Source organism: Neodiprion lecontei, chromosome 7, assembly GCF_021901455.1.
Source record: "Neodiprion lecontei isolate iyNeoLeco1 chromosome 7, iyNeoLeco1.1, whole genome shotgun sequence".
NCBI lineage: Eukaryota > Metazoa > Arthropoda > Insecta > Hymenoptera > Diprionidae > Neodiprion > Neodiprion lecontei.
The window spans coordinates 24,435,975-24,450,011 of record NC_060266.1 but is presented as its reverse complement, the minus strand read 5'-3'; the positions used below and the strand labels follow the sequence as shown (position 1 = coordinate 24,450,011).

At 38.8% G+C, this 14,037-nt stretch overlaps 3 protein-coding genes across 6 annotated transcripts in view; all 3 read left to right on the top strand.

Annotated features, from left to right (window-relative positions):
- The first annotated feature begins 431 nt into the window (after positions 1-431).
- On the top strand, positions 432-6,150 carry LOC107221467 (KICSTOR subunit 2). Of its 4 annotated transcripts, none has more exons than XR_006905498.1 (11): positions 435-681; positions 838-984; positions 1,091-1,242; positions 1,942-2,079; positions 2,144-2,282; positions 2,363-2,556; positions 2,637-2,787; positions 2,942-3,052; positions 3,564-3,759; positions 4,063-4,534; positions 4,648-6,150. XR_006905498.1 is itself a non-coding variant. In XM_015660467.2 (10 exons), the coding sequence occupies exons 1-9, from the start codon at positions 601-603 to the stop codon at positions 3,732-3,734; spliced, it is 1,284 nt and encodes a 427-aa protein (XP_015515953.1). In that variant the 5' UTR covers positions 435-600; the 3' UTR covers positions 3,735-3,759; positions 4,648-6,150. The 4 variants fall into 4 exon arrangements, 2 of the variants coding, with proteins under 2 accessions (XP_046602077.1, XP_015515953.1); XR_006905497.1 differs by having other exon boundaries at positions 3,564-3,973; positions 4,648-5,557; XM_015660467.2 differs by lacking the exon at positions 4,063-4,534.
- An 873-nt stretch (positions 6,151-7,023) lies between these two features.
- The window catches only part of LOC107221464 (beta-1,3-glucan-binding protein 1), a 35,149-nt gene continuing 28,135 nt past the window's right edge, over positions 7,024-14,037 (top strand). The window contains exon 1 of the mRNA XM_046746120.1: positions 7,024-7,121. Within this exon, the coding sequence (XP_046602076.1) occupies positions 7,058-7,121 (64 nt within the window). The 5' untranslated portion in view covers positions 7,024-7,057. The remainder of the gene's footprint in view (positions 7,122-14,037) is intronic.
- LOC107221446 (kelch-like protein 10) lies at positions 7,800-12,068 on the top strand. Its single transcript, XM_015660441.2, has 9 exons — positions 7,800-8,072; positions 8,145-8,482; positions 8,753-9,084; positions 9,196-9,377; positions 9,843-10,054; positions 10,419-10,754; positions 10,936-11,058; positions 11,208-11,375; positions 11,681-12,068. The coding sequence occupies exons 1-9, from the start codon at positions 7,897-7,899 to the stop codon at positions 11,920-11,922; spliced, it is 2,109 nt and encodes a 702-aa protein (XP_015515927.1). The 5' UTR covers positions 7,800-7,896; the 3' UTR covers positions 11,923-12,068.

Sequence of the window (14,037 nt, the reverse complement as noted above, 5' to 3'; positions counted from 1 at the left end):
CTATCAATCTTATACCTTTTTAGTGAAGCAATTTGGCATTTGTAATTAATTTTTTTCCTTAAACGCATTTAATCATGTTTTTCATTTTTCCTTTTTTTTTCATCTTGATTCTAATTTTATTACGAAACACGTTCGCTTCTTATATTACACCCAGATCGTAGAAGGAGAGAACCGGTAAAAAAAACATGTCACGCCTGTTTATTGTATCATCTTTCGCAGTTTGCGAATTTTCAACGAGCTAAACGGCGCAAATTTACTCTTTTTTTTTTTTTTTTTTACTCAATTCAAATCATAAATTTGAAGCGCACCACCATTCGTTGTCGGTGATCACGGTATATGCTTTACCAAAAATCGTGTTAGAAACTTCATTTGGTAAGTCAGAAGACTTCATTACCTACCACAGAGACTGCCACGATCGAATTTTCATTTCTGTTGTTTGCTTGTGATTCGTTACGCTAGGTTAGATTAGGTTAGGTTAAGTTAGGTTAGATTCATTCGTACAACATCATACGATGTTATTATTCGCTATGGATTCAAATCCGGTAATAACCAGGAGTTCTATAAATTGAAAGTGTTGCCAGAATAATCTTAGAGAAAAAAATGGACCACGAAGAGGAGTTTCTCAGTAATTTTTTTACCCAAGTATCGCAGCTCTGTGTTGACAAGGCGAAAGAATCTGTGGTAGGAATATTTTTGTTACTTCTGACGATCCGCTTTACTTTGGCATCTCTTCTAAAAACAACAAATAAGAACCTCACTAGCTAGAAAAATCAGGCCGATACGCCGTTCAACAAGCATGTTCGGATCTGTAAAACCAGTTTCGTTTACTTTTCACAGGAAAAGGAGAAGGAATTATGTCGTACCATGCAAACGGGTCCTTGGGGATTGCTGTTGACGGATCTGCCACAAATTGCAGTCGCAGAGCGATCTTACGCGGACTTGGGCTTTCTGCATACTAAGAATAAGGGCTTTCTGAGAAAGGATGTACGTTTGTATTGGAAATATACTACTCGGATGCTTTTAAATTGAACTGGATAGAAAATTACTGAATTTAAAATTAACCGTCGACGTTTTTGTTTCCATTGCATAGAATTCCTTGCGCACAATATACGAGTCGTCCAGATCAGACCTCAAGAAGGTGGAAGATGCAAGTCGTGGATTCAATGCGATCGGAGCAACTGTTGCAGAGGTCTCGGGTCAGCTCTGCCAATTTCTTACGGCGAGAATACAGCTGATAGATTTGTAAGTGTTGAAAGATAAAGCGTTAAGTTTAAAGCTGCTCAAGGTACTCGATACACTTGAATCGGTACTTTCCTAATTAATTCTGTACACAGTAATCGCATATTGAATATTAATGACATTTGTCTACTCGCGAGCTAAGAAAATTTCTTTTAAATCAGCCCAAAAAAAAAAACTTTAAATTATAAGCAATAGCTGAGATGTGAATTTTTCATTTCAAAGATTTCATTCTACGTTGGCTCATTTTGGTCAGTCAACAATTTTCCACAACTACACCAGGGTACAATTTTTTATAATGTTTTTTTGTGCAATATTCAATGTTCTAAGATCAAATGAACATTAATTTGTATCAACAAATAGCAGTATTCGACTAAGCATTGGAAAAAAATTAATTTTTATGATGAAATTGTAGAAAATAGTTGACTAAACAAAATAAGCTAAGGTAGAGTGCAATCTATCGAATCCGATGGATGTTTCTTGATTTTAAAAAATTTTGAACTGAACAATCCTTATCCAAGCTATTGCTCATAATAATGTTTTTTTCCGTGAGATGCGAAGGAAGTTCTCTCACTTCATGAGTAGATAAATGGTATTGATATTCAACGTATAATTATCGGGTATAGAATTAATTAGAAAAGCACTGATTGAAGCATATGAACTACCTTAAGTTTATCGTTATGAACATTCGACCACATTTTAAAGCTACGAGAAGATGTACAGCATGGGAACAAGCAGAAGTGTCAAATATCAAGAGCTGCTCCAGGTTATAACTGGAATTGTGGACGTGCATTCGCTCTCTTGTTCACACTTGGCGCTCATCGCTATCAAAACCGCTCTGACGTAAGCATAAAGATATCCCGGTCTCAGGTTGAAAACAAAATTTATATACATGTCTTCTCCGCAGTCTAGAGTGTGAAATACTAGTCGAACTACTCAACGCACAAATCGAAATTCAGAACTGGCGGTTTTTGCCTGCCCTTATGGCTCTATACGGCGCCCAAACTCGAATGTCTGCATGGGAAAGAACCTTGCAGAGTAAAGAGGTCGGTGAGTTGGTGTAATAGCAAACACTTTCCGCCGCCAAAACTTTTCAAAACTTTGCACGACTCTGTCTCCTTTGCAGTCGTGGAAGTTGGGATTCGGGTCAACTTTTCTGAAAACTAATCCACAGCCGGCGTTATATCAATGGCTTGTAAAATTGAAGAACAGCATACTGGCTAAATGCTCTCTCTATTTTCACGCTACGCTTAGTCAACAGGCTAGTACAGGTGAAATGAGAAGTATCATGAGCAAACAGAGCTGCGACTATTATCACAAGTGAGTGGAAAAACCGTAGACAGTTATCGAAATTCCACGGAAACCGTAATAGTTTCGATCACCCATACTTTATACTTCAGAATGCAAACATTCCAAAGAAAATATGATCTCATCGCTGTCCTGATAGTCTTTCATGCCACAGGGGCAGACAGCCCTGGTCCAGGATACACGCACCCTAAGCGAGAAGTCGATACGTCTGAAGAATTTTCCATCATGGTCAGCTGTCCGAGTGTGAGTAGTCGTCCGTCATATTGGAACGTTACTAAGAAAAGATTTATCTTTCGTTCTAGTAGTTGGAGCAAATTAGAGCCAGACAAAAACAAATTGAACGAAATTTGCACAGTTTTGCGGCGTATCGATAGTTTCTTGAAAAATTTAATCTCAGGTCTACATGCAAATGCCCTGCCAGCATTGGAACAGCATCACCAAAGCAATGAAGGAGCGACACCCGGATCTCTTGAGCATGGACAAGATTATATACACGAAAAGTTTGAAGGTAATATTCGAGTCAAGAAGGAACATAGATAATCGATTTTCGATTAAACAGATTATTTTTTCCCGATTAATCGAGTATAATCGATTATTATCTTTCAAACTCGATTATTTTTCCTTACAATCGGTTTTTGATTTTTACTCCCACGACCGACGCAATGCATAATCAATTCATGTAATTAAAGAATCGATTATTATCATTGTCTTACTTACTAAGTATACCTATTTTATATAATTAGCGAAAGATGACAGAATATTTTAATCGAAAATTGAAAAATATTTTGAATGAAACTATAAATTATCAAAAAACTTTTCCGCTATTATGACTAAATGCTGAAATTTACGAAATTTTGGTTTCATATGCACCGTTTCAAAAAAATATAAAATAATCGATTAATTTTTACCGATTCAATCGAGTCGTGTTCGATGCATCGATTATTTTAGCTTAGTGGCCATCGCTGATTCGAGTGATTTTCCTGAACGGATTTGTACAGAAATAATTTACTTTCAATTAGGAGCTCTGCACCTATGCAATGAACAACATAGATCCACGAACGACACTTGTGGTTGTTTTCGATACCAGCAAACAACGTGACAAGGAATCCCACGTAGCGACTTTCATGCAGGAAATATGCGTTCAACTCAGATGCAGCAAAGTTTACGAAAGCCTGAAGCTGTCGAAGTGAAAAATAAGCAGAGATATTCTCGAAGGTGAATTGAACTATTTACATAATGCAAACTGTGCCATGAAACACACTGTGTGTACATACAAAAGTAGACGGTATATGTGGCTGTGTTGTATGTCATCGATAAAACCGGTCGACGACGAATCTTGAGTCTGAATTCTAAAGGTCAAATTTTGATTTTCCTGGTACAATATCCATTTTAATATTTACACTAATGGAAAAACGTGTTTGCTTCCGAGGTAAGTGAAATTGATATACATATCCTAAAGTACATCTTTATTAGGTTCAAAATAATAAACCCACCATTCGTACCCTGTACGATAAATAGGTCCGGAGATACGAGAGTTTGAAGATCACCGTGCACAAATGTTCGCCGTATTTTTGAAATTTCCGATTTCGTGTAACTCCGAAAGTATTGAAAGTAAAATTCGAATGAAATTTGGGAAGTTACTCATTTCCATGCAACTGTCTTCACACCTAGTGCCCGTTATAAGAATTACAGAATAAAGCGTTGATTTCAACATCTGCTGAGACTCGCTAATATCACTGTCAATCAATATGGATCGACAGATGTACTTTATGAGGTTCATAACAATGTTGAATAAGTACATAAAACGACAGAAAAGTAATATCAGACGCTAGAGAATGAACAGAGTTACAATAAAATACAGGCAGAATTATCGCTCAAAGAGTACAAGATAAAGCAGACTGCCCACGATCAAATGAGGAGAATCACAAAAAACAAGTCACGTGTACCGCATCAAAATTCGCAATAGTGCAACTGATTAACAAACAAAAGGGTAATGAATGACTGTACTTATTGTTTGCGATTGCAACTGTGACTAATAATGTTAATTTCCAAATTGGTGAACGTTCAAGAACGATTGATCGATGTAACCATGATTTTCACCAGGTCTTTCCGTGACCTTCGTGCCACGGGCACCCGGCGAACCGAGCCATGATGCCAACAGAAGTTGCGGGGCGATGTGGGCTGACGGAAGAGGATTGGCTCCAGTGGCGTGCGACACAAAGCGGCATTTTCTCTGCGAAATTTCGAGACCAAAGTACGACGATTAGTCGCGATAGATCCTTACGATCTGATACCACATTGCATTAAATTGAAGAAGTGAAAAAGTCATACTGCAGCCACGGAACGCTAGTCATCAATCGAATAATTAATTTCTCAAATTGGAAACTGAAAAGTCAGTATAATCGCTCTCGACGCAGGGAAGTGGTGAGTGTAAACGGCGGATGCGGCGAGTCACAGTGGCAAAGGTCGGCCTGGTCGGCCATCCGGTCAACATATGAGTTCTACGCGTCCGACCGACGCGATTGTTTCCACTGTCCGCCGTCCCGCCGCATTGACTCGTTCTACTTGCCGCCACGCGCGTAATTCCGTTGCATCTGCGGCGGAAAAGGATAGCGGACCGGAAGCGTTATCCGCCGATAACAAATTCCCATCACGTTTAAGTTGTTGACGTCATTGTAACGACGAGTGTTGAAAGGAACCGTTGTTTCGCAAATTTAAAACCGTCCGAACTGCGGTAAATCGTGTAAAGCAAGGCGTCCTAATATTTTGAAAATTTAGCATCTTCGAAGTCATTGTAAAATCCAAAAATATTGCATTTTTTTCCCGATGTCTCGATAACGTTACGGCAACTTTACTGACTGTAACCTCGTGAATTCCCCCGATTGACGGCATCGAATGCGATAGAAAAAAGGTGACGAAACTACCAGAACACGAGGAATTTAGAAATGTTTGAAGTGTGTCTTTAAAGCCAATCTACGGTTGAATCTGCGTTCAGTATAAAAAAAAAATTGTTTAAAACACTCAAGCTTGACTGCGGAACACATCTTATTATGTTGGTAAAAAAAATAAAATAAAAATCACATTAACCTGTAACTTTTTACCAAAATATCCATGTCACCTGTTCGATTCTGATGAAAAATAGGTCATTTCATTCGTAAGTATATTCTCTAATGTGTGAATTTTATCCCTGAATTGGATAAAATAGATCGCGAGAATTGCAGATCTCTGATGAAACGTACAATCCGTCTCAATTCACCCGATTACGCGAACTTTTCGATTATATTTTAAAAGACCTCTGTTTTTCTGACGAAGTTCATTGGACACAATTTCGACCCAACTGCATGTTTCGTAAACCTTGAAGACTAGACCAAAACAGGGCTTCGGGAAACATCATATTGCAGTACGAGATTGACGCTTCGTCAATTGTTTCGACGTTAGTCGGACTCCGGTGGAGATTTCTGATTATGAACCGAAGCAAGTTTGAGAACGATTAAAATTATGTCTCTGTTACTGATTGATTTGTATAGTTGAATTTATATTACTTCAATATCTCGGTTAATCTTTTTATCTCTCAGTGTATCAATTAAATAAAATGAATTAATAAGATTCGGTTACTTGATTCGCTTATTACAAAGGCCGTTACCGGCGAGAGTAAGATGAATGAGAGCTGTATAGCAAAAAAAAAAAAAATAGACGAGAACCGAATAAGTGTAAACACGGCATGACCTACGCGCTCAGCGTTGTGTTCGGCTAGCCGGAAGAGCTGAGAGAATCCAGTCAGTATTGCTCCGAACTGCGCGCTAGCAAGATGTAAATGTTATCGGATGATTATGGGTCTAGGCGTAAATACGCATATAGTGTGGTATTGTGAGAGTGACATCAGTGGCATAATAATCTTCAAGCGCTCGTATCTTTGAACCTTTTGATCGTAAAGAGTATCGTTAATAAAAAAGCTCATTTTTAAGCTAATGAAACGTCCCTTTAAGACATGGATATGAATTTCACTTTCCTCGAAACAGAATGTCTTTTCATTTATATAAATATTCGAATTGATTCTTTAACATGATCTATATCACCTAAAATTCTGATATCTGTGAAATTAAATTCAATTACATGAATTTCCGTACGGTTCAATTGCGCATCGCAAATGTGAAGGGTAATTGGATTCCGAACACGTTACCTCAAAGTTGTGTGAAAATTCGTGGTGCGATACTGTATGTATTTATAATTCATATTTGTTACGGTGAACGTCCCGACAAAATCTCTGTTGAAGAACTGTTAGTTAGTAAATCGTTGGTAAAAATTTGTAACCAATAATCTCGATTTTGAAATATTTACCAGCGTTACATTTTTGGTCACGAATCTTTACTAACAATTCACTAACTAACAGTATTTCAACAAATCGATTTTGTTAAGATCGTAAAGTGTTGACTTAAGGACTTGAAGTTGCATGACGAACATTCAAACCCCTGAGTGAATAATATTCGAAAATCGGATTTTACCTTGTTGAGAAATGTTAAGTGTCCACGAGTATATGGAAGAAAAGTGTGTTGACATCCTGCAGGCGTCAATCGCAGGTAAGCCTCGCGTACTATTTCTTTATTTCTTATTTTCATTACATTTTTACGTTTATTCTCAATAATAATATAATACATCGCACTTATTTAACGCTTTTGAATAATTATTCCAATCTCGACATTTACTCGAATTCCTGAAATTATTGTGTATTCTTTAATCAATAAGTCTTCTTTGATCTCTCTTATCTGTAACTAAAAAAATACACACTAACACAACACTAACATCACATGATTATCCAAGCTGTTTTATCTGTTGCCGTGCAAATTATGCGTGCCTTTTGCGCGTGGACTTGATTCCCCGCGTGTCCGAGATTAATCGTAAGCTCACTCGCTATCCGGTGACTTTTTCCTGGAGCGAACGGGCTCTAAAATCCGTGTATGGATCGACCATCGCCGGTTAATTCTTACCTTTTAAAGTTAAGAATCAAATTGCAATTCCACCGTATAATATTTTCCACAGACTGCTCGGTGATAATCACGGTTAAAAAACTGACGACTGATTATCGCGCATTTCGTTTTTCGTCTGTCATGGCCACGACCTTCTTTGATATACACGATAACACGGGTTTCAAGTGTGAGAGGAGAATACTGAGGAAAGAAAGAAGGAAAAAAAAATCGGTGAAAAGTGACTAATAAGTGATAAAATTGGCAAACGAACAGCGCTACGGAAGAAAAAACACCCGTGTTGTTTAACCCTGCATAACCACTCCTCGAGTATTCGACGTAATCGAAAAAATACTCGATCCAGTGCAGGAAACATTAGAGGCAATATATTATGGAAAGCAGGATGAAGTCGAGAAAATTAATGCGAAATCGTACATCACGGGCATCGGTATCCGGCACCAGACACAAGCAGTGCAAAAAGAAGCAAGTTGTAAAGCCGCGGAAGTGCGTCTGTCTTCCGTCGAATTACGCCCTCGTCGAATTCCCCGTCGTTTGGTCGGAGCTCAGGTCTGTCCCATCGTTTTGAAAAAGCATAAAAGAAAAAAAACCACAAACGAAAATTCGCCATAATTTTTTCAGAGCAAATCAGCAGCTCTGCGACGGCGCGATAAGATGCGCAAGAGATCAGCTATTTCCGGTCCATCGTGCCATTCTATCGGCGGTTAGCCCGTACTTCAAAGCATTATTTACAAACAGTCTGAAGGGTGGTAGAAGCGACACAACCGAGGTTGTGATAAGCTGCGTACCTGGCGAAATATTCGGACTAATTCTCGATTATGCTTATACGGGCACGTGTACAGTCACGGCCGAAAATGTTGAGCAGCTTCTGCCGCTTGCCGATCAATTCGAGGTTCTCGGAGTTATACAGCTCTGCTGTTTGTTTCTGCTCCAGGAACTCAGACCGGAAAATTGTTTGGGTAATGTTTCCTTTTCTTCTGTTTCACCCGCTCGTACGGCTATGAGATTTTTTTCAAAGCCCGTCGTAGGACGAGACGATATTACCGTGCATGTATAGTAGGGTGGTTCTTAAAAAGGACATTTTTTAAATTTCGACCGGTTCGCCCGCCGAATTGGTTTCACATCATTCGAAATTAATTCCCTAATTTTTGAATTCTTTGGAGCCGATCCGGGAGGCGAGTCGGTCAAAATTCAAAAACGACCTTTTCAAGGACCACCCTAATGTATAGGGATTTTCAAATTCGCTCGGCATTATTTTTGCCGCGACTTGGAGGAAAAGGGCCGTAAATACATACGGCATCACTTCAAACAAATACTCCAAGAGAGCTCCGAGTTCAAGGATCTTTCCTGCGAGGAACTAGAGGCCATACTCCAGGACGACGAGCTCAACGTCAGAAACGAGGAGCTCGTATTCGAGGCGATAAAAAACTGGGTCGAGTCGAAACCGGATGAGAGAAGGTCCGCGATACCGGGACTCTTCAAATGCATTAGATTCGGACTCATGAGTTTCAAGTATTTCAACACCAACATCATGAGATGGAGATTCGTCGAAGAGGACAAAGTACGTGACCGGCAATCGTTCTTCTTCTCAATTATTCATGTAACAGACTCTCTTCGTCTTGTGTAACTACGTGGTTAATGGTTCACTCTTCTCCCGAATATCATTATCAAGGAATGTCAGCAGTCACTCTTTCCCGCGAGCGTATTTCTCGCCGAACAAGACTCTCGGCAGGGGGGAGAAGCCGATTTAAAAAATCCTCTAGCTCGCCCCCGAATACCTTACGAAATTCTTTTCGCCATTGGCGGTTGGAGCGCCGGCTCACCGACCAGTTTTGTCGAAACTTATGACACGAGGTAAGTAGGTAGGTACACCTATGCATTCACATGTCTCGCCTATCTTATGCCTGACATCCTCAACGTTCATCTTGTTTTCAATAACAAATTGTATTTCGATTCTCAACGATCTTCGAGAATTAGTGAAACCGTTTGAAAGAGCGAGGCTGAAAATCGTGATTCCGCAATTTTAGAAATCTCTGAAATGCGGTAAACCGCAATAAAGCAAAACGTATTCATATTTTGAAAAACTCGACTACTTTAAAGTCGTTATAAAATTGCCAAGTAGTGAATTTTTCCCCGAACGTTACGTTTCGTGAACGTTAGTAACTTCAGCCTCGTTTGACAGAAGAAGAGACCGGAGTTCAACTGCATTTTTAAATCGGTCGAGTTTTAATCTGGAATATAAACGAAAAGCTAGATATCGCCGCTTGTTTCGTTACATAACTTGTGCAGAAAAGTAAAGATTCGATACTTTGACAACAGGGCCGACAGATGGTTCCTCTCCGTGAATACTGACGTAACACCGCGAGCTTACCACGGTCTTTGTACGTTGAACAACGTGATATACATGATCGGGGGTTTCGACGGTAACGAGCATTTCAACACCGTGCGGTGTTACGACCCGGTAACAAAGGAGTGGAGAGAACGAGCCTGCATGTATCACGCACGATGTTACGTCAGCGTATGCACACACGGTGAGACCGGAAGCCTCGGTAGACGAAGCTAAATTCCTTCGTTCCAAAATCAGCGATTATTATATTGGGATTCAGGCGCACCAGCATCCGATGACGGAAAAAATCCCTTTCCCAACCGAGTGCGCAAAATTCGATTTTGCGTAGCGAAATGAATGCGCAAAATAGTAAATTTCCGCACTAGTGTGGGAATGTGCTAGTTAGAAATAGAATTTTGCGGTCTCCGTTGGGAAAGTCTGAATAATGGTAATGTTCGTATAGCAGGTGCAACACGTGCGCATAAGTGTATGTAGCGATACTCGAGTGACAGACTCGACTAGCAAGCGAATCACCAAAAAAATAAAAAATTGGAACCCGATACTTACAGGGGGAAAGATATACGCCTTGGGAGGCTACAACGGTAGGACACGAATGAGTTCCGGTGAACGTTACGAACCGCATAGAAATCAGTGGGAAATGATACCATCGATGCATCGTCAGCGTTCGGACGCAAGCGCTGCTGCACTTCAAGACAAAATTTATATCGTTGGTGGATTTAACGGACAGGAAGTCCTGAGCTCAGCCGAAGTATTCGACGTCGAGACCAGCCAATGGAGCTTCATTCATTCCATGACAAGTCCTCGTTCCGGTGTTTCCCTCGTCGCTTTTCGCGACAATCTTTACGCCCTCGGTGGATTCAACGGATTCACGCGTCTTAGTTCAGGTCGATATTACTCGTCATTTTCGTCATGTTATGAGATTGGGTTGAGGTGTGTTAACGAGCCGTTTGCGTCACAATTTTGCAATATATCCCGAACCTGACCATGATAAATTCTAAACTACCGAGAAACACTGGAGATATTTCTGATATTCTGATAAACGTGTGGTTGTTGTGCTCCTGGCAGGCGAACGATACAATCCAAATCATTCGTCAGATTGGCACGAAGTGACGGAGATGTTCAGTCCGCGAAGCAACTTCGCCACGGTTATTCTTGACGACATGATATTCGTCATCGGCGGTTTTAATGGTAAATCATTGCAACGCTTATCGCGTAAAATCATCATCATCGTCATCATTCGACATTCGCTCCTCGAAGTGTTTTCATGATTTTCATCCCGATGAAAGGAGTTGGTGATTTTATAAACATTCGAAATAAGCAAGCAGGTGCCATTTCAGGATCAACGACGATCGCTTACGTCGAGTGTTACGACTCTGAGAGCAACGAATGGTACGACGCTTCGCCGATGAATTTGAATCGAAGTGCTTTGAGCGCCTGCGTGATCGCCGGTCTTGTGAATGCCCGGGAATATTCGTACCTGAGCAAGGCTCGAAACCTAGGACAAGGTCGGCGATTGGATAGAAAATTCGTCGATAGCTTCGTTCTTTTTTTTTCGTTTCGTTTAAGGGGTTATTATCTATTAAAAAAAAACGATTTTTCACATATACACGTTTCAATTTATTATTATAAAAATTTATATACGTATTGGGGTAGCACTGAAATTTTCTATGCATATACTTGAATGTATGTACCCTTACGAGAATGAGATTCAAAAAAAAAAACTCCAAGATATAACCCCTTAACTTGAGATAAAAAATCGGAAAAGCTGAGAGTGGATTTTTAACCGTCCTGAGTTTGTTCGCGAAACCAGGTCAGGCGATGGCAAAGAATCCTGTGAAACCTGACCAAGGGGGTGAAGGACCCGGGGAAATGTATCCGGCGGTGCCAGGCGATCAAGAAGCCGGTTTCATGCCCGGTCCTCCAGGGCGCTTGATTATTGACGGAGCAATTGACGGAATAGCGGAAGGTGGCGCTCTAATTCTCGCAGACGATTTGCAGGAGGAGATGCTCCAAGAAGATGATCCTTTGGAACTCGCTCAGGAAGTAGATTAAACCGAACGACTGCCGCGTACATTTCGAACCGTAGTTGCAAGAAAATTGAAAAGAAACAATGAATTTAAAGAAGGGAAACGGAAAAAACATAAAAACGGGATGGCAAATCGCGCATGTATCAAAATGCAACGTAGAATCGTGGCGAAAAATTATGTATAGTTGATTTGCAAATTTTATCGTGATATATATATGTATATATATATATATATATATTAACCTGGTCGGTCATACATTATACATATAAAGGAGAGACGAGAATGATTTTAATACGTCTAGATTTTAAATGTCGAAGTGTTTTAATATAATGATTTAAAAAGAAGAGTTTTTAATTATTGTTGTGGATATAACGTATATAATAATAGGGATTATTAATGAAACGCTTGTGTATTGTTATTATTGAAGTGGAACGACGTGCGATATATCTTATTTGATAAATAAAACATTATCCGCATTCGGAATAATTCTATTTCCAGAAAGATGAAAAAAAAAAAAAAAAAAAAAACGACAACAACGGAGAACGTAAAAAATGAACCGGGAAAATTTTCAAATCTATATTATTAAATACATATATTGTTATATATAATTATAGCGCGTCTATCCTGTACGTGTGTATTAAATTTTGTACAGAAATATTGTATAATCATGTAGCTACGCCAAATGAGATATATTTGCTTTGTACATTAAAATCGTCCGATATTTGAATACAATTATTCTTATACAGTGTTTCGGTGTCTGCGCATGATGGATTGTATTTTTACATACATCGTTTGGAAAGATTGCAATCGACATCTTTAGAATGAATGTATGTTTATACGGGTATAAGGAGAAGGTAATTTTGGCACATTGCCGAGTAACAGTTTGCTTTTTGAATTGTTTTTTTATTTTTATATATTGTTTTGTGTATTCAAATCTTCGTATGATACAATAGTAATTGAAAAATGAGGCTCACAAAAAACGTCGATACTAAATAATGCTTTCAAAAATTTCGAAACGTGATATTTTGTATCTTGTGCTGAATCTGTTTCTTTTTTTCGACATAAAAATACGCACGCAATTTACATATTGCGCGATGCTATTAACTGTCGAAAATTGATAGCAAAGCGTTAATTCCGTGAGTTTTTTTTTAAATGAATAATGAATTTTCAATTACATGCAAAAAAAAAAAAAAAAAAAAAATCGTGTGACAGCATCAATAAACGTAATATCAATGAATCAGGTAATGGTGATTGGAGAAAGAAACGATGTATCCTCCATTAATTTATTTATTTATTTATTTTTTTTTTTGTAATTTATTTCCACAATTTTATAAAATGGCCATGGTGCTACTAATAATAATTTTTTTATCCCTTTTTTTTTCTAAAACTTTCTTTGACTCCTTTGCGCGTTGTCACTGTAAATTTCCGTGTATGCAGTCACACCACGCTTCTGGAAGGGTAAAACGGTGAAAACCGAGACTACGATATGGAAAGAAAAAAATACAGTTGAGGGGAATGAGAAAAAAAAAAAAATTGAGCATTTCGTCGCATATTTTATGTCTCACCGTCAGCGCCATCCATCTATTTACTAAAATTCTTAGCTTAACCAAAAATTACAGATATTGATTGCATATTATCATCATTATCGCATATTGTGTAAAGTAAAGAGTAATGAGCGTCGAAAAACAAAAATATTGTTGGTGGTATAATTTAGCGTTATTTTCTTTTCTTTTATTTCACTTCTCCACGATATAAGCCCTCGAACTAGCTGTTGCTTAAAAACAATCTTCGTCCATTAACGTTTAACGTTTAATTGTTAAAAATTTCATTTTCACAGTGTCCTCGCCGATTATCGTTATTATACTTCTGGCAGAAAAGACACGCGGTGCGTTGAAAATATGCATCGTATGTACGGTGTAAACATACATATATTTTACACACTCACACACACGCGCTCGCCCATACTAGCGTACATACACACACGCACTCACACTCGCGTATATTCGTGTAGAATTAAATAAATAAATGGGCGAAAAGTGGACGGCTGTTTTAACAATGAATAATACATCATGTAATAATATAGGGCGATCAGCGAAATAATATTATACATTTACATACATATACTTTATGCAATTCCTGA

What these genes read in the sequence shown, in the direction of transcription:
- LOC107221467 (XM_015660467.2), top strand. Translation starts at nt 601, where the DNA reads ATGGACCACGAAGAGGAGTTTCTCAGTAATTTTTTTACCCAAGTATCG. An exon ending in AGCTGCGACTATTATCACAA is followed by an intron (nt 2,557 to 2,636) that starts GTGAGTGGAAAA and finishes TTTATACTTCAG; the next exon opens with AATGCAAACATTCCAAAGAA. An exon ending in TATACACGAAAAGTTTGAAG is followed by an intron (nt 3,053 to 3,563) that starts GTAATATTCGAG and finishes ACTTTCAATTAG; the next exon opens with GAGCTCTGCACCTATGCAAT.
- LOC107221446 (XM_015660441.2), top strand. Translation starts at nt 7,897, where the DNA reads ATGGAAAGCAGGATGAAGTCGAGAAAATTAATGCGAAATCGTACATCA. An exon ending in CGTCAGCGTATGCACACACG is followed by an intron (nt 10,055 to 10,418) that starts GTGAGACCGGAA and finishes CGATACTTACAG; the next exon opens with GGGGAAAGATATACGCCTTG. An exon ending in CGTCATCGGCGGTTTTAATG is followed by an intron (nt 11,059 to 11,207) that starts GTAAATCATTGC and finishes GTGCCATTTCAG; the next exon opens with GATCAACGACGATCGCTTAC.